We start from the raw sequence: 20,198 nt of genomic DNA, 5'->3' as shown, positions 1-20,198 counted from the left end.
TACAAACGTAATCTCCTTCCTCCCCTGGTTAGGCTACAGCGTGATGGCTTGGGTTGGCGTAGGCTCCCACTCTCCCCACTAGGGCGCGCGGCCCTTTTTAAGATGATGTCCCTGCCTCGGTTCTTATACGCACTCCAAAACACGCTAGATGTGGTCCCCGCCAGTTATTTTCGTAAGATTGAGGGCCTCCAGAGGAAATTGATATGGGATGGCCGACCACGCATTGCCCTGGCAAAGTTAACGCTTCCGTGGTACGACGGGGGCATCGCACTCCCGGATATCAGGAGGTATTATTGGGCGTCCCAACTTGGTGCCATCAATCATGGCATGTATGGCCCTGCACTGAACCCGGCATTTGCGATGGATAAACTGTTGCTTCTGGGGGGTAACTACTCTAGAGCTCTATACTTTATATCAGTGATCAGGTCGTTGTCTGGGCCAACTAGAACGGCCGTCCGCGTGTGGCATGATGCTACCGCCTCATTGGGCTGGAGGGGCCGACTGACTCTGGCGACCCCGCTCTTTGACTTTGAAAGGCTTGGTAGTTTGTGCAAATCCAAGGGGTTCGAAAAGTGGGATCTCATTGGACTTAGCAAGGTACGAGATTTGTGGGTTAAGGGACAGGTGAAGTCTTTTGATGTTTTGAAAACGGAATTCGAGCTGGGTGACTCGGAGTATTTCAGATATATCCAGATCCGTCATGCTTTGATGTCGGTTTTCACTAGCGGTGAGTCGGTTCCCGAATCGACTCCACTGGAGGATAGATTGCTAGATGGCCACGTTCCAGACAGTACAATCTACCTGGTATACAAGAAACTGATTAATGACAGAGCAGATCTCCTGTTACTACTACGTGACCGGTGGGTCCAAGACGGTCTCGAGTTAGATGATGAGGACTGGCAGTCTGCTGTCTCCTCGCCTAAGGAGATTGGGATTCCTGCGAGACTTCGACTGGTCCAACTTAAGATTCTGCATAGGGTATATGTCACTGGTCCCCGTCTAGTCCGTATGGGTTTTTCTGAGGAGGGGCTCTGCAAGCGAGGCTGTGGCTCGGTGGGGACGTTTCTTCATATTCTTTGGGAATGTCCTGAGATTGTTGCTTATTGGAACGGAGTATAAAAGGTGACGGAGGAAGTCACGGGTGTCTCTCTCCTACCGGAAGCTAGGCGCTGTCTTTTGAATGTCTGGGAGCCCACGGATTATAATGCGGCCCAAACACAATGGGCGACCCTGGGTGCCATGATAGCAAAACATGACATTGCACAATTGTGGGGCTCCCCAAGACCACCTCAGGTCGAACTTTGGAAGGAAAACATGGACTGGTGCATGTTTCGTGAAAAAACTGTATATGTGGCCCGGGGCCGTCCACGGAAATGGCAGAGTGTGTGGGGACTGTGGAACGCTTACAGAGGAGATTTATGCACTCCCCCATTGATAGATAACATTGATACTCCGATGTCTCCCTAGCCCTGCTTTCACGGATCGTAATTTTGATTTATTGTTTGCCCCTATGTATCCCCCACCCCCTGCATGTAATGTTGATTTTTCTCTTATTAACTGTCTGGCCTCACGCCCGTAACAGCACTCTGTATTTGTTTCTGCCTTGCTTATAATCAATAAAAATAAATAAAAAAAAAAACAATGGCTCATGAGGAGTGGCACTGAGGGTGCACTCATCAACAATGGCTCACGAGGAGTGGAGCCAACGGTGCACTCATCAACAATGGCTCATGAGGAGTGGCGCTGAGGGTGCACTCATCACCAATGGCTCATGAAGAGTGGCGCTGAGGGTGCACTCATCACCAATGGCTCATGAGGAATGGAGCGGAGGGTGCACTCAACAATGGCTCATGAGGAGGGGCGCTGAGGGTGCACTCATCAACAATGGCTCATGAGGAGGGGCGCTGAGGGTGCACTCAACAACAATGGCTCATGAGGAGTGGTGCTGAGGGTGCACTCATCAACAATGTCTCATGAGGAGTGGTGCTGAGGGTGCACTCATCAACAGTGGCTCATGAGGAGTGGCGCTGACGGTGCACTCATCAACAGTGGTTCATGAGGAGTGGCGCTGAGGGTGCACTCATCACCAATGGCTCATGAGGAGTGGAGCTGAGGGTGCACTCAACAATGGCTCATGAGGAGGGGCGCTGAGGGTGCACTCATCAACAATGGCTCATGAGGAGGGGCGCTGAGGGTGCACTCAACAACAATGGCTCATGAGGAGTGGTGCTGAGGGTGCACTCATCAACAGTGGCTCAAGAGGAGTGGAGCTAACGGTGCACTCATCAACAGTGGCTCATGAGGAGTGGCGCTGAGGGTGCACTCAACAATGGCTCACGAGGAGTGGCGCTGAGGGTGCACTCATCAACAATGACTCACGAGGAGTGGCGCTGACGGTGCACTCAACAATGGCTCATGAGGAGTGGCGCTGACGGTGCACTCATCAACAATGGCTCATGAGGAGTGGCGCTGACGGTGCACTCATCAACAATGGCTCACAATGAGTGGCACTGAGGGTGCACTCACCAACAATGGCTCACAAGGAGTGGCACTGAGGGTGCACTCATCAACAGTGGTTCATGAGGAGTGGCGCTGAGGGTGCACTCATCAACAGTGGTTCACGAGGAGTGGCGCTGAGGGTGCACTCATCAACAGTGGCGCTGAGGGTGCACTCATCAACAGTGGTTCATGAGGAGTGGCGCTGAGGGTGCACTCGCCAACAGTGGTTCACGAGGAGTGGCGCTGAGGGTGCACTCATCAACAGTGGTTCATGAGGAGTGGCACTGAAGGTGCACTCACCAACAGTGGCTCACGAGGAGTGGCGCTGACGGTGCACAATTTAACAATGGCTCATGATGAGTAGCGCTGACGGTGCACTAATTTACAATGGCTCATGATGAGTGGCGCTGATGGTGCAGTCATTAACAATGGTTCATGATGAGTGGCGCTGATGGTGCAGTCATTAACAATGGTTCATGATGAGTGGCGCTGATGGTGCAGTCATTAACAATGGTTCATGATGAGTGGCGCTGATGGTGCAGTCATTAACAATGGTTCATGATGAGTGGCGCTGATGGTGCAGTCATTAACAATGGTTCATGATGAGTGGCGCTGATGGTGCAGTCATTAACAATGGTTCATGATGAGTGGCGCTGATGGTGCAGTCATTAACAATGGCTCATGAGGAGTGGTGCTGACGGTGCACTCATCAACAATGGCTCACAATGAGTGGCACTGAGGGTGCACTCACCAACAATGGCTCACAAGGAGTGGCACTGAGGGTGCACTCATCAACAGTGGTTCATGAGGAGTGGCGCTGAGGGTGCACTCATCAACAGTGGTTCACGAGGAGTGGCGCTGAGGGTGCACTCATCAACAGTGGCGCTGAGGGTGCACTCATCAACAGTGGTTCATGAGGAGTGGCGCTGAGGGTGCACTCGCCAACAGTGGTTCACGAGGAGTGGCGCTGAGGGTGCACTCATCAACAGTGGTTCATGAGGAGTGGCACTGAAGGTGCACTCACCAACAGTGGCTCACGAGGAGTGGCGCTGACGGTGCACAATTTAACAATGGCTCATGATGAGTAGCGCTGACGGTGCACTAATTTACAATGGCTCATGATGAGTGGCGCTGATGGTGCAGTCATTAACAATGGTTCATGATGAGTGGCGCTGATGGTGCAGTCATTAACAATGGTTCATGATGAGTGGCGCTGATGGTGCAGTCATTAACAATGGTTCATGATGAGTGGCGCTGATGGTGCAGTCATTAACAATGGTTCATGATGAGTGGCGCTGATGGTGCAGTTATTAACAATGGTTCATGATGAGTGGCGCTGATGGTGCAGTCATTAACAATGGTTCATGATGAGTGGCGCTGATGGTGCAGTCATTAACAATGGCTCATGAGGAGTGGTGCTGACGGTGCACTCATCAACAATGGCTCACAATGAGTGGCACTGAGGGTGCACTCACCAACAATGGCTCACAAGGAGTGGCACTGAGGGTGCACTCATCAACAGTGGTTCATGAGGAGTGGCGCTGAGGGTGCACTCATCAACAGTGGTTCACGAGGAGTGGCGCTGAGGGTGCACTCATCAACAGTGGCGCTGAGGGTGCACTCATCAACAGTGGTTCATGAGGAGTGGCGCTGAGGGTGCACTCGCCAACAGTGGTTCACGAGGAGTGGCGCTGAGGGTGCACTCATCAACAGTGGTTCATGAGGAGTGGCACTGAAGGTGCACTCACCAACAGTGGCTCACGAGGAGTGGCGCTGACGGTGCACAATTTAACAATGGCTCATGATGAGTAGCGCTGACGGTGCACTAATTTACAATGGCTCATGATGAGTGGCGCTGATGGTGCAGTCATTAACAATGGTTCATGATGAGTGGCGCTGATGGTGCAGTCATTAACAATGGTTCATGATGAGTGGCGCTGATGGTGCAGTCATTAACAATGGCTCATGATGAGTGGCGCTGACGGTGCACAATTTAACAATGGTTCATGATGAGTGGCGCTGATGGTGCAGTCATTAACAATGGCTCATTATGAGTGGCGCTGATGGTGCAGTCATTAACAATGGTTCATGATGAGTGGCGCTGATGGTGCAGTCATTAACAATGGTTCATGATGAGTGGCGCTGATGGTGCAGTCATTAACAATGGTTCATGATGAGTGGCGCTGATGGTGCAGTCATCAACAATGGTTTCTTTCCCAGACTGCAACAGGTTGTGATATTGACAGTGGAGTGGCAACGATCTCCCAGGCTACTCATAAATGATGCTTTCGTCGACAAAGATCTTGAAGCCTTTTTCTTAGCAAGAGATGCCACCGAAGACACTTCTGCCTAATGTTTCAGACTTGGATGTGGCCTTACTGGACAGTTCATTAGAAGTCACCTCTTGTTGATGGTCAGATTTCACCCTTTCACATTTTTCACCCTCCCAGTGTGTTCTGTGGGGTTTATTTCTCTCATGAAACACTCATCTGAAGAAGCCGCTTACTAAGTCTTCTTAGTCTGAAGCCACCGGAGTAGGAGACCATCATGGTTGTTGGTGGAAAAAGTGTGGTAGATCTTGCATGCACCTTCTAGCTGGGGCACAGATAATAAATGCAGTCATCGTGAAGATCGTCAGCACAAACTCTATTTTCCCCACAAGAGACACAGGGCTTTAACAGTGTGTTTTTGGTTTGTGACAGAAAACAATTAGAAGCCTCAATGAGCTACAAGACAGCATGGTAAACTCACAAGAGGAAATACCCTTGGTTAAACGTACAAGTCTTGAATTACAAGTAAAGCTGGAAACAAATTGTGTTTCTGAGGAAAGCTCTTCCAAGCACACAGCATGCAGCTGGGAATCTGAAGTAGGGTGGCCTCTGAAGAAGTAGAGTTCAGTGTATTTTCACCTCATTGGTTGGACACTGGGGATTTTTGAATGTGGTTAAGAAGCTGAAAGTGAATGTTCCTATTCATGTTTCTGCAGACGTGGGCTTACTGCTATTGTGAAGTTTCTGTGAGACTCCCAGCTCGACAAGAGGGATTGATTCAAGCTTGTCAATTTATGAAAGCACCAATGCTGGAAGAGAGGGCACCTCTGTCACATCTGCACTGAAGGGCAGTTGGTAATGGCTTTAATTTGTACGGCCTTTCTGGTTAATTAAAGTGTCTTGGCTGGGAGCAGGTGTGTGAGATAAGAGGGAGCTCAGCTGGGGACCCAGGCCTATGAGGGTTCTGAGAGCTACAAAGGGAGCAGAAGGAAAGTAACAGCCGCCTCACTTTGCACGTTAAACATGAGCTAAAAACTATATGAAAGTAATCGGCTTTCTCAAGAGCTTAAAAAGGAAAACAATTGCCAAAAAGGGAGACAGCAATGAGAGTCACCAGAAACTGGTGCAGGATGCGAGACATCCTGACGTCATGTTGGGCAAGGAAAAGGATACCCACGCGCATTAAAGGCATCGTATCTGTGTGACCCAGGATCTATCACTAGCCTTCTGCCTCCTGGTGCTGCGTCAGCCCCACTGCCTTCAACAGCCAACAAGTCCACCCTCATCATCATTGTGACAACACAATTCTATTCCCAGACACTGTTTCACACTGGTTCTCTAGCAACCTTAGCACCCATCACCAGCTCATCTGGACGGCTACCTCAAGATCCGAGAAGCCTCCTCGTCACCTGCAGAGTACCACGTGGCCAATCCTGTCCTCTCAGGCATCTTCGATCTATTCATGGAGCCCCTCGGAGCTACGCTCATCAACAGCAAAATAAAAATTCACCAACATCCAATCAACAACCAACTCTATCTGAAATTCTACCCAGCTCTCGAGATTTAGCCACTCAAAGACTGCCTCAAATGCATTCGATCTTTCGCAACTACAACAAACCAAAAGTCAAAATTTCTCTCTACAACAAACAAAAAGTCACAATTTCTCTCAACATCATGAGCCTAGATGTCTTGATACTCCAAAACTGGGCCAATGCAAACCCCCCCAATATGTATCCTCAATACCCACCTCTATTTCAAGAAACACAAGGAGAAAGAAAACAGTGGCACTGTATCAGCTGTCCCTCCTGAAAAACGTTTAACAATCACTCCGTCAACACGTCAGAGCTGCTAGCCAAACCCGTGTACTCTCACATAAAGGAGGAAGAAATACTCTACTCCACGGCTTCCCTTTCGGCGCATTAGCCCTCTGACAGGAATCCACTTCCCACAACACACCGCATCAAAATATTGAAGACATTCAACTGCCGCCCCCCCCCCAAGCACACAATCCTCACGACCAACTGTACCACTTACAAGTCCAACAAATATGTCACTCTTCTCTGCTTGTCCAAGAAAACAACCATCTCAGTGGACTACTCCACGTATGTTAAGTGCCTTTGTAAAGAACACTATGACCCCCAAGGGAATCCTGGCGCTAAGCAGGTGCGAGTGCTGAGCCCTAACTTTGGTAAGTTGGTTAACTCAAAAGCCAGGTCTTCAGCTCCTAGCGGAATACAAGAAGAGAGGGGGTGGCTCTGATGTGAAGTAGGAGCCACTCAACACTTTAAGAGTGAAGTAAGAGAACACCCGTCCTTCTGATCTGGTTTTGTGTACGTGTGGAATGGGTGCTGGTCGGAGTTCTGCGAGCGAAGGTATCTGGTAGGTGGGGCCTGAGTTGTGTAGTGCCTTGAATATGTGTATGAGGTGTTTAAAATTAGAGCTTTTGTGTATTTGGAACAGGTGGAGCTCCCTGAGGTGTGGTGCGATGTGAATTCTGTGTGAGAGGTTGAAGATGAGTCTGGCATCGGAGTTCTGGAAATCACAAACCAGGACATCGCCAGACTGTGGATCTGCAAAAAAGGAAGAAAACCCCCCAGAACACAGGCCTTCTAAATCCATGGTTCCAATATCTGGAATAACTTTCCTGTCAACCTCAAAACTGACACTCTCTCCTGATTCAGAAAGCAACTGAAGATCACCTCTTCAAGGAATCTCAGCGCTGCGGACCCTCGTCCCCTGCTCCTGCACACTGCAGTATGTTTCCTTCACTCACTTAGGAACTTTACAATCTGGCGAAAGAAAGCAAATGTGAGGGGGTGGCCTGCCTTGAGCCTGTTAGGAGATGAGAGTGAAAGAGAACAGGTCACGACCACTTGCACCCAAGAGCCTGGAGAGTCAAAGATCATAAGTGAACTTCCCCTTTGCCTCAGCTCCTGACGGTCATCAAGCCAGCTGAAGGTGAGTAATCCTCGGTAGGACACAGGAGATCTGTCTCTATCGCCATGCAGACTGTTCTTCCACCCTGCTAAAAGCCACTGTCCACACTGACAATGGAATGTGGACTCAGCTAAAGATGTGACCATCATTTCGTTGGTTGATCAAAGATCTGCAAGTATGAAAAGGCATTTATGTGCTGGAAAAGACAATAGGAGAACTAAAACAAACTCCTCAGGAGCGTAGAGGTGGCACGAAGGGAAAGGCAGGCAGCAGCCTCTATACAGAAAGAGACCGTGTGGGGAAGAGCTTAAAAGAAGGCACACAGTACTGTTGCAGAGATTCTGCCCAAAAACAGAACAATGCGCAGGATTATAGGACCTTGGTGTATAGGGACTGAGTCATCCTACCACCTTAGTACCCAAGAGCCCTGGACAGACTAGCTATAGTGTCTCACTTGCTCTCCTATTCACTCACAGAGAAGCAAATGATTAGACACCCCAGGACACAACACTCCCAGATCTCTCAGGAATCGCGGTAATAGGACACACCCTTTTGCTCGCACTCTTGTACTTGTCCACAATAAGATCTGACAGACACGAAAACCATAGTATGTTGTCCAAACAGATGCATCAGTATGTTTTGTCTAAGTGCTAAGGCCGGACCAGAACAAAATAACAAGGGGCATTGTTGTTCGACCTTGCTCACAATGTTCAGTCGAAATCCCAGGAATATGCAGAGAGTGAAAACAGCGATGAGTTCTCATGTGACAACAGCTATAGGAATTATTGCAAAAATAAAGTTGTGTAGTAACATGTGCAAAGCAGCGGGCAAGCTGCAGCGTGCTCATGCGAACTTAGAGAAGACGACAATGTCTCCATGGGCCATGTGACACCCTCCCCTTGGTCAGGTCGTTAACACTGGGCTAAAACAAAAATCAGAGGCAAAGCGCCTTAATGGTATCCCAATTAGAACATTTTCGGACACAATTTTTTTGTACTTACATTTAAAAACAGCCAACTGGGTACCGAAAAGCATATCCATTCACAGCGAATCTTCAGAGTCAAACATGTTGCAGGAAAAGAGGAACGCCATAAACTCTAGTATGTTGTCTGACCCTTCCATAGTAAAAAGGTATGCCATCCAATTAAGTAAGTCGTATGAGCACACATGCTCCTCATATCCAGAGGCCGTAAGGAGCATATCAGGGCAACATGCGTTAACTTCGATCCAAGAGGCGCTGTGCACGAGCACAGGTACTCAAGTAGAGGATCGCACACAGGGCGCCTACCAACAGAACAGTCCTGGTCATGGGCCATCAATGGACCCATCAACAGTTCATAATCCAGTGCAGCGTGTGACGTACTGGAGAGGCACATATCCAGGGCCCATTGAAGAGGGCCCCGGAGGCAGTAGAACACAGGTTGCACGCAGGTAAAGTAGGCATAACGAAAGGTCAGCCAATAGTCGATATTAGGAGCTTCTAATGGAATCAGACCAAAAAGCTGCTGCATTCGATCATGGTACAATGGCAACTGGACCGGGCATGGCAGCACAAAGGCCGAGCAGCCATTGTGGAGAAGCCGTAGAAGTACAAGTATGCCGCAAATCAACAGGAGCAATAGGGGAAACCCTCCAAAGGCGCTGGAAAAAATAGAATGGATAAAATGCTTGGATTACTCCAAAAATAATCAGAAAAGAGCTGACAAGTCCGGATCTGACAAGTTTAAAAAAGTGGGCAGGGCCTAACGTATCAGATGCATTAAATATTTGGTGAATTAATTCTCCAAAATGGAGTGGGAGGTTCGTGTTTAGCAGTGACTAAATCTCACTTGCGGTTCTTGCCACCTACAACTCAAAGGTCTCACGAGCTGATGTGAGAGCCACTTCTCGTTGAAACACAAACACTTTGAGTCTGCTTAGCTTGTTGAAATCTGTTTTCAAAGTTGGAATGGAAGGCCAAAGCGCACTATCTACAATTCCGTGCGGGGGTGGAACCAGGACATTGCTGCAACACATAACACATTGTGAAACCGTTACTATATACGGGTTGTGATTATTTAGAAGCCGATAACTGCAGTTAGAAAGCAAAGTTAGTGCAGGAATAATAGCTGGGACCGGGGTCTCCTTTAAAAAACAAGCCAGATGAGGGGCCGAAACGTTGCAGGCACCGTGAAGTTTTACTTGTCTGCAGACTAGGGAGTGTCCTACGGTAGAATCACAATCCTCCCCTGTAAGGAAAACCTCCTTAACTGCTTGTTGAAACCGAAACGTGAAAGGCAGGGACCACAATTTTAATTTTTTTATTTTTAGTGTTTTATAGAGCGCAAACTTGACCCGTGAGGGTATCAGAGCGCTTTACATGACATACAGAGGTGAACAAACAAAAGTCTAAAGTGCAGAAATATACAAAACTATACAAAAGGTTGGCGAGGGGCAGGGGTGTTGAGAACATAGGGGGAAAAGGGGGATACAAGTTTGCAATCATAGTTATAGTCAGTAAAAACAAAGGCCCCACATATTCTCTGCAGGGAGAACTGGTGATCCGGGGAAGAAGCGATAGTCTTCGATTCATCAGGCACAATGTGGTGATTGAGGGCAGGCCTTAGACGAGGAATTTACCCATGAGGAAAGTTTTGGCCTCCTTCTTGAAACGTGCTAGAGAAGGGATTCTTCTGATGGCGGGTGGGAAAGAGTTCCAAATTCTTGGTGCTGCCCCGGTGATCGCCCTATTGTAGGTTCTTTTTTTCTGAAAAAAGGCAGGTTGGAGTAAGAGGTTTCTAGCGGACCGGGAGTTCCTGCTTCCTCTAGATACCACTAGTTTCTGTGCCAAATAAGCAGGGGAGTTTGCATATAGAGCCTTGTGTGTAATGCATGCCAGTTTCAACTGGATTCTGACCTCTAGAGGGAGCCAGTTCAGCGCTTTCATATATGGAGAGATGTGGTCGAATTTCCTGGTGCCGGTGAGTAGTCTGGTGGCTGCGTTGAGGCAGGCTTTTAAAGTTGCCAAGGGGATCTTGGGTAGACCAGTAAGGGTGGAGCATCCATATTCCAGTCTAGACATGACTAGTGCTTGGACTGCCATTTTTAAGTCAGGAGCATCGATGAAAGGTTTCAGCTTCCACAGGCAGCTCAGGTGGAATCTGGCTGCTTGAGCCATCAAATTAACGTGGTCTCGCATGTTCAGGTTACAGTCTAGGATTATGCCCAGGGATATGGCAGAGTCCACAATGGTCGGTGGGCAGTTTAGGGTTGTGATGGCCTTGATCCACATCTGAATCTCCGGGTTGGCTTTTGAAGGGGAGATTAGGAGAAATTCCGTTTTCTTTGCGTTGAGTTTGAGTTGGTTAGCGGCTAGCCATTGGACAATCAGTTTCAGGGTCTCATTCAGGGAGAGGATCTCCTCGAGCGAAGAGATATTGATGTATATTTGGGTATCGTCCGCGTACATATGGTAAGAGATGTTGGCGGTACGAAGAACTTCGGTGAGTGGCTCTAAGTAAAGATTAAAGAGGGTGGGGGACAGGGTTGAGCCTTGGGGGACTCCAACCGTGACCGGGGTGGGAGCTGACAGGTTGCCGTTAATGAGGAATCTCTGAGATCGGTTATGGAGGAAGGACCTGAACCATTCTAGGACCGCACCATCCAGACTCATCCTGAGTTTGAGGCTTTCGAGTAGTTTTTCATGGTTGACCGTATCGAAGGCGGAGGATAGATCTAAGAGGATTAGAAGGCAGGTTTTGCCTTGGTCTAGGGCTTGGAGGGCATTGTCCACGATGTGGAGCATAGTAGTTTCAGTGCTATGCTCCAATTCATGGATATAGCTACTCCCGAGGGGCTCATATCTACCAACTGGATAGTGTTGCATGCAGGCCGTAAACTGGAAGATAGCGGTAGGCAATGAAATAACCCAATGTATTAACCACATGCTGAATCAGTTTCTGGTATAGAAAATGGTAACTGTTCTAGATGTAGCATCGTATATGTTGCGTCCTTCATTGTTTGTCAAACTAAATGGTAAAAACAGAGCGGAAGCATTCAAGTAATCCCATGGTACTTTCCCACTTTTGAGTGTTTGCAAGGTCCTTGGATGAGGGAGGCGGGGGAAGTTAGAAAAAATCCTGATCTTTTATAGTAATAGTGGGGGGTGCAGGAGCCCAGTTATTATACAGAGAGACGTCAGATGGAAGGAGAGAGAGAGAGAGTACATGAGGGAGGAGGGGAAGTTACCAAAAGTCCAGATATTTATAGTAATAGTGGAGGCTGGCGGCACCCAGACAGAGGGTTCTTTGATGGGAAGCGTACTCCATGAGCGCCTGGGTCTTGCACCAGCATGAGTGATATTTGCCACAAATCCATAGCGGGCACTAGAGATTGCTTAAGTAATGAGACGTACTACTACTCACACAATGCAGAGAGTATAAGTAGAAGGCGGCAGGTGTATCCTCTCTTTACTTTGCTAAAGTACTTTACTCGAAGCATCCATATATGTGCCAGACTGCATACATCACTTCTGGAAATGTAGAAGTACCCGCTCTGCATATTACAACGTGAAGTTAACATTTAGAGGAAGGAACCAAACAAAGAGCGAGCTACTAACCCTGTAATCGTAGGTGGCATCAGGGTTCTCATCACATGCAATCACTTCCGGGGCCATCCAATATGGCGTGCCGATGAACGTGTTCCTCCGGCCGACTGTACGGTCCAGTTGTGCGCTTACCCCGAAGTCCACTGAAACAAAAGCAGAACACGAGAGTCATTCAGAGTCCAGTGGTCAACTGAGCAAGTGACCATTCATTGCATTCATGACTGAGAGATCTATCAGGAGATTACATCTATCGAAGTGAGGCAAGTTTCCCAAGGTGTGGATGTGAATCTGAGGAACAGACCGAAGTATGGAAAGCTGTGCTGCAGAAACAAAGTAGGGAATGAAAAAGTAATTAAACCGGAAACATGGTTTCAAGGGTTGTGATTCTTCTGAGCTAGATTACTAAGGCATCTCAAATGGCAGAGGGGACTCAACAAAGGAACCTAAATACCTTCATGTAAGCATAGTTTCTGGCTGATTAAAATGCTGCCTCCTCCTACGTGTACCCTATAGTTAGCACAGCTGTGATTTCACTTGAGGAACATGACATAATTTGTATACATTTCACTTTTGTTCCAGCAAATAGCACTCAATTCTGCCAAAAGCATTTAAACAGGGAGTTGTGCCTGCCTTCTTGTGACTCAAAGTATTACTTTTTAACTTTTAAATTTTAGAAGGAAGTATACAACACAACACTATTAAAAAGAAATGTGTTGACTAATGACAAAACAACGCGTCCCATTTCAGCATTGGGGGATTGGGGTTTAGGCAAGTTCATGGTAGAAAGCATACAGCGCATCCCCTGAAAAGGATAGCAAAAGATAAAACAATGATCCTATCTACAGCCGTCTGATCCTTACTACAGCCAGACCCAGAAAACTGGAATCCAATGAGGCACCACACATGGCACCTTGGATATGAAATGCTATGGGTTCATGCCCTTGTTTTTTGGCTTCTCTGAGTTTCAGGGGCAGATGAGAGTTTAGGTTACAGACGTTCCTTCCAGATTGTGAGATCCTAGCTCTACAAGAGCACAGGAGTACAGGTGGGAGTCTACAGGTGTTGGAGAAACAAACCACTGATATCAATAAGCATATGCAAGCCCATTTGAAGACATTTTTAAAAGAGACTTGCCTTTGCCACAACTTTTAGTAAGACTTTGAAAAGCATGCTACAGGAGAAAGGAGAACAACATGCATGAAGACAAAGGGACAGTGCAGAAGAACCCATGTGGGTTAAGAAAGGAAACATAATGGCAGCAAGATAAAGCACAGCAAACACAAGGAGATGATGGACGGAGCACCGAAACTATTCAGACACTGACCCCCAGTTACTATTAGATCTTTATTGAATCCATCGCTCTTTTGCTCACTTTACCACCCCAGTTCAGACCAAGCTATATGCAAATCAGACTTGACCCTATGCCTCAGGAGAACAGTCCAGCCTGAACTGCCAAGCAGGTCAGGGTATGCCCAGACGTGGGTCCCATGCTGACTTTGCCACTGGATTCAAGCTAGCCTGGCTGATATGGAGTAATTCCCCATAACCGGTCCCAGGATGCTTGTTTCCAGTCCGGGAAGGCCTGGCTTGGCAGTTCGGGCTGGACTGTTCCAATAAGGAACAGGGTCAAGACTGATTTGCATATGGCTGCGTCTGAACTGAGGTGGCAAAGTAGGCTAAAGAACAATGATTCAACCCAGATCTGTGACTGGTGGTGAGTGTCTGAAAAGTTTCAGCGCTCCGTCCATTATCTGCTTGTGTTCCTTTTTAGCAAGATAAAGCACAACATGCTGTGTAGGGAAAGTGTGACATGAGAGGCAGACTTTGTGTAAAAGAAGCTCTGATCTTGTGCAAACTATAGGATTCCTGGAAATAATACAAAAAGAGGCTGACAGTATGTCAATGGCAACAGTTCAGACAATTTCAGACACTGAAAAGACAAAGGAACACCTCAGGGTAGAGTTTTAAGATTCAGAATTCAAGTCCCTCAGACGTGAGTCTTTCATTAATTAGCTCATGCTTGCTGTGGGGACTGAGCTGCAGGTACCTGCGGTGATGCTGCCACCCCGGGTTGCCCCGCTGCATTCCAGGAACAGGACAGAGCTGGTGTTTGGACTCTGAGGGGGCAGTGGATCAGTCTCTGAAGATCCTCCTCTGCCCATAGGTTACTGGTCTACGATGAGAGGACAGCAATGAGGATGATGCTTCAGCGCCTCACTTTTCAAAGAAAAGATGCACCTCATGGGATTAGGCACTCTACAATGACTCAAGCATTGCTTGCAATGATCAGGAAGGCTCAGGAGCAGTGTTCGGAGTGTGCCCATCATCCTTAACTCAGTCTCTCAAGTCAGAAAGACACTGGCTCGATTCCCCAGACGCCATAACAGATGCCGGTTGACTGCCTCGTATGACTGCACTTCCTCTTCCCCTGAAGGATCAAGGGAAGGCGTCAGCTCATCAATAACAGGCACAAAGGACAGTCATAGTGGTTTTGTGCTGCACGTTAAAAACACCTGCCTATGTGTCGGAAGGACAGAGTGACCCTGGAATGAGAACGACGAAGCGCCTGATGAAAGGAGTGTTGACCCCATAGATGTCAAACCTCAACTGTTTCCTGAAAACTGAAGAGAAGCAGACCTGCCCTTCTTTACTGGTACCAATGAAATCTTTGGCAAGGGAACCCCTTTGAGTCCTCTCTGCCCAAGATACCCAAAGCTCAGCTGAGACGTCTTGCACAATCCTAGCAGTGCATCAGCTGACTTGCCACAGCCCCAAGCGTTAGGACCCCGGTGCAGTCCCACTGCACGGTTACTTCTCTGTCACACTGAACGATGTTAGCAGGTTTACAGGAGACACAACAGAAGTGGAGAAAAATGACTGCGATGACATCCATGATGCATACTGTTGGACTTGGTCCTTTTCCCCAAAATTTTTCGCTTTTTGCCCCCCTAATTTGAAATGTCTCCCCCATGGGATTAAACCTGTATAGGCCATGTGTGGTGTGAGACACCTTGTTAAATTGTAATGCTATGTAATGTTGTGAGCACTTGTGAATTCCCCCCATTGTAAAATGCACCTGACTGAAATGTTGTGTTTTTAAAATGGATGCCATGGCCATGGGTTTTGCCACTGAACTGCCATTGGTCAGCGGTCTAGTTATTATTACCCAGCTACCCCTAGCTTTTGGAGGGAAAGTCTGGCACCCAGGGTGCTCAACCCCTCCCCTTGAACCCGTTTAGGCCAGCTTTGCCAACATTCTAGAAGGTTCTGGCACTGCCTGGGAGGAGGGTATAAGTAAGGGGGATGTGCCACCAGTCAGTCAGTCAGCGCTGGGACAAGAAAGAGAGGGGACCTGCTGTGAGGTGCTACCGCCACATGGGCCTGTGAGCTGCGCCCTGCACCCCTAAAACCCCCTACTCTACTGTCCCCTGGGCCCCTGACAAGGGAGGGCCCCTACCCAGGTTCCTGACACTGTGGGGACCGGGAATTACGCCAGCGCTGCGAGGAAGAAGCGCCCAGGAGGTGAGGAGTGGGACTGTCTACCCCCCTTGAGAAGCTGTGGCCCCGTTGAAGCACCATGGGGAAGATTGTGCCCCCAAAAGAACTGTTGCTGGCTGAGGTGCTGTGAGGCCCTGTGAAAGCGCTGGGCCCTGGGACTGTTGTGGCCCCCTAGTGCTGTAAAGCCTGCCTGTCAAGCGCTATACTTGCGAAGCGCTGAGGAAGAGTTAATTTCCTGCCCCCTCTGCGTGGCCTGAGGAAGGAGCTGAGGTTGTGGGCAGAAGGAGGAGCAGTGCGCTGTGAATAGCGCCATCCTGCTGAGGAGAATTGCGCAGGAGGAGCCTACCCTCGTTTTGGCGCGCTGTCCGCCCTATATATATAATTAATTAAATAGAAGGGAGCCAACCCCTTATTGCCGCCGATATCACCGCCGCAGCCCGAGGAGTGTTGGCGCTGCCTTGTGCCGGTGGTAATTTGGCGAAAATCACCGCCGCGGCCCGGCGCCGCCTTGAGGGACCCCCCCCACTGCTGTGGGAATCGTCGCGGCGGCCCCCGGTGCCAGGAGAGGGCCGCCGATGTGAGGAGAGGGCCGCGCTAGGCCCTGAGGCCGTCAGGTCCCCCATCACGTGACGGGGGCCAGGCCGCGTCATCGGCCTGCCCCCGCCAACGCCACGCACGGATTGGTCCGCGCGGCCGAGCCCGTAAAGGCCTCGCAGGGATTGGTTGTCGGCCAGGAAGGCCGGGAGGAGCGTCCCGAAGTCCCAGGTCCCCGTGAGGGAGGGGGACCCAGGTGAAGGGTCGGTGTGGGGCCCCCGTGACTGAGGGGGAGCCCCGATTGCCAGTGACCGGAGCGAGAGCCCACCCCGCCGGTCTGTGCCCCCGCCAGAGGAAACTGACGGAAGCCCCGGGTCCCCGTGTGGAAGGGTAGGGGCCCGGGTGAAGTCGTCAGAGGCGTTGCGGGGCTCCCGTGCAGAGGAGGGAGCCCCGGGAGAAGCGATCGGAGCGGGAGCCGACCCCGCTGGTCTGGGCCCCGAAGTGAAGGGCCAGTGGAGGAGTGTAGGCGGGGCCCGGGAGAAGAGGTGGGCCCCGATTGTGCTGCCTAGGCCTAGGTGAGGCCTGGCGGGCCCCGAGTAACCGGCGCAGATCAAAGGAGAGCCCGCGACTCGGGTGCTGTGCAGCAGGGGCCTCGAGGCACATTGTCCGTGCCTGGCCCCTACTGCCAAGGAGACCCCGGAGGAGCCGGAGCAGAGCCCCTCCCTCGGTGATGGTGAGTGGGGCCGCAAACAGACTGTGTGGGGGTGGTGGGAAAGGCAACGGGGCACAGGGTCGGTGCCGCCCCCCCCCCCCTCTTCTTTTGGACACCGGGACTGGCCATGTTGGCCCTGAAGGTACACAGGAGACCCCTAGACTGGGCAATCTCCCCACAGTGGGAAGTGGAGGCCGGGGTTGTTTCTATAAGTAGGATTAATCCCTAGGGACTGCAAGCTTTGTTAACGCAAGTTACCCTGTGTGTTTGCCAATCTGCATGTTTAGGTCCCAGGGAGGGGTTGCCCTATGCTTAGTTCCGGGCCCCATGGGTTATTGTTCCCCCAAGGTGACCCGGGAAGAGTTGATGCCAATACACCCTGATGTTTGATACCCCTAGGTTGATGGTAGAGGGAGCCTTGCTGTTTCATTACAGGTGTTCCTGGTCCCGGAGTATGGCCCCTACCTGATGTTAATATTGGGAGATTAACGTTCTGTTCACAGGAGACGCCAATGCAGGACATACTGGATACTTGCTACTGATGCCAATGCATATTAATGCTTCCTGCATGATGTTTGATATCCCTATGCTGATTTATTGCAGGTGTTCCTGTATGTTGGGATTTACTGTGATGCCCTGAAATTTCCTTTACAGGGGTCGGGCTGGAGTTTTAGTGCACGGTGTGTACTCATGCTGATGGTATTTTGCAATTACAGCCTTTCACTAAGGATGAGAGCCTGAGTTGCCCCCCCCATATTGGCCCCAGGCTCCATGTTAATTCAGCCACATTTTTATATTTCAGATGGACTTACAGACTCAGCCCTTACTTCCCATGTAAATAATCCCCCCTTGATACACTTGGCTCTGGTGCCAGTTGGCGCCGTGTGATGATACCACTGTTATGCCTTTTTGCTTTGCAGGTTGGAGATACTAAACTTCTTAATTTTCCAACTCAAACTGGTGTCCTGCCTCTTTTGTGGTGTGCCTGGTGTGTCGTCTGTGGGTACTGCGTGAGTGCTTCACATGTCCTCGAAGTTTGGCCTGCCCGCTTGGTTCCATGCTACCCCCTTGGAGATTTGGGTAACCCCATTTCTTACACATACAAACCCCCACAGACACTAGTTGAACATACAATAAACCTTGGGGGAGGGGGAGATACACTCCCCATGGAGCCTCCATAGATCTTGAAACACTCTGTCCCATCACTCAGAAGAGCCCCTTGAACCAAACTAAGGTTGGAATGATGTTCGTGTGGGGCTACTCTTTCCTGGACAAAGGTAGGAGAATCACTGAAGGCATATTGGCCACTGCTAAACCAGTTTCCACTGGAAGATAGATCTCTTCCCAGTGCATCACAGGGAGGCAATCACCAGAATGAAATGCTAGGGCAGGTTTAGGTCACTCCAGCGCTCTGAATCCATTTCAGAGACAATGCTGATGAAGCAGGTACCTGCACTCTACCAAAGTAACTCAAAGTCTAATTTACAGATGGCTTCTTGTTGGACTTGGCCTTTTCCCCCAAAATTTTTCGCTTTTGACCCCCTTGTCTGAAATGTCTCCCCCATGGGATTAAACCTGTATAGGCCATGAGTGGTGTTAGACACCTTGTTGAAAATGTAATGACATGTAATAATGTGAGCACTTGTAAATTTCCCCATTTTAGAACTGCACCTGACTGAAAAGTATTGTATTTAAAATGGATGCCATGGTCATGGGTTTTGCCACTGGACTGCCATAGGTCAGCGGTCTAGATAATATTACCCAGCTACCCCTAGCTTTTGGAGGGAAAGCCTGGCACCCAGGGTGCTCACCCCCTCCCCTTGAGCCAGTTTGGGCCAGTTTTGCCAACATTCTAGAAGGTCCTGGCACTGCCTGGGAGGAGGGTATAAGTAAGGGGAAGTGCCACCAGAGAGTCAGTCAGCGCTGGGACAAGGAAGAGAGGGGACCTGCTGTGAGGTGCTACCGCCACATGGGCCTGTGAGCTGGGCCCTGCACCACTAGACCCCCCCCCTCTGCTGTCCCCATGGGCCCCTGACAAGGGAGGGCCCCTATCCAGGTCACTGACGCTGTTTGACCGAGTATCACGCCAGCGCTGTGTGAAGAAGCGCCCAGGAGGTGAGGAGTGTGCCCCTGAGGATCTGTACTGGGACTGTCCGCTCCCTTGGGAAGTTGTGGCCCCCGTGGAAGCGCTGGACTGGGAGGAGCTGCCCGGGGAGGATTGTGCCCCCGAGGAACTGTGTCTTGCTGACCTGCCTCAGTCAACCGGCCCCTGGACTGCCTTACAAGCAGTGCGCTGTGAATAGCGCCATAGTGCTGAGGAGACTGAGGGGAAGTAGCGCTGGAGGAGCCTACCCTCGTTGTGGCGCGCTTGCTACCTGATTAATAAATAATAAAAGGGAGCCTACCCCTTGTCACCGCCGGAGATCACCGTCGCAGCCCGGGCGCTGAGGAGACTGTGAGGGGACTTAGTAACAAGAAAGGGAGCCTACCCCTTGTCCTGGCCTCGCGCTGTGTGGCAGTGCCGAAAATCACCGCCGCTGCCAGGCCCCGCCTTGAGGAGACCCCCTGCTGGGGTGTGCAACGTTGCGGCAGCCCCCGATGCCAGGAGGGGGCCGCCGAAGTGAGAGAGGGCCGCGCTAGGCCCTGAAGCCGTCCAGGCCCGTGTCATGTGACGGGGCGCCTGGTGGCGTCATTGGCCACGCCCCCGCCACACCGCGCACGGATTGGCTGCGCGGCCGAGCCCCCGAGAAGACCGCGCAGCGATTGGTTGTCGGCCCGACAGCCCGAGAAGGAGCGGAGGACCGAAGTCCCGGGTCCCCGTGCAGAGTGACCGGTCCGGGAGGCCACCCCGCCGGTCAGGACCTGCAGGAGGCTGGGAGCGCCGCTGGGTCAGGAGAGAGCGGAGGGCGGGAGCCTACCCCGCCTCCGCCCGCAGGAGAAGGTGTCCTCCACTCGCTGCGGCCCCCAGGAAGGCCGCGTTAGGCCTGGGAGGCCCGCCGCCCTGCTATTGGCTGCGGGGCCGTCAAGAGCCCTGAAGACGCCGGAGAGGCATCAGGAGCCCGGTGAGTGGGGCTTTGGGCAAACTGTGTGGGGAGGGGGTGAAGAGGGCAACGGGGCACAGGGTCGGTGCTCGCCCCCTCTCTCCTTAGCTTGGACATTTGTA

At 50.6% G+C, this 20,198-nt stretch overlaps 1 protein-coding gene across 3 annotated transcripts in view; it reads right to left on the bottom strand.

Annotated features, from left to right (window-relative positions):
- MINK1 (misshapen like kinase 1) overlaps window positions 1-20,198 on the bottom strand; it is a 631,604-nt gene that overhangs the window by 315,838 nt on the left and 295,568 nt on the right. For all 3 annotated transcript variants that reach the window (XM_078670621.1, XM_078670619.1, XM_078670620.1), the window contains exon 7: window positions 12,304-12,434. In XM_078670621.1, the coding sequence (XP_078526747.1) occupies window positions 12,304-12,434 (131 nt within the window). The remainder of the gene's footprint in view (window positions 1-12,303; window positions 12,435-20,198) is intronic.

The sequence above is a fragment of the Lissotriton helveticus genome, chromosome 12 (genome assembly GCF_964261635.1).
Source record: "Lissotriton helveticus chromosome 12, aLisHel1.1, whole genome shotgun sequence".
Taxonomy (NCBI): domain Eukaryota; kingdom Metazoa; phylum Chordata; class Amphibia; order Caudata; family Salamandridae; genus Lissotriton; species Lissotriton helveticus.
The sequence above is the reverse complement of the archived record's forward strand: the minus strand, read 5'-3'. Positions and strand labels throughout refer to the sequence as shown.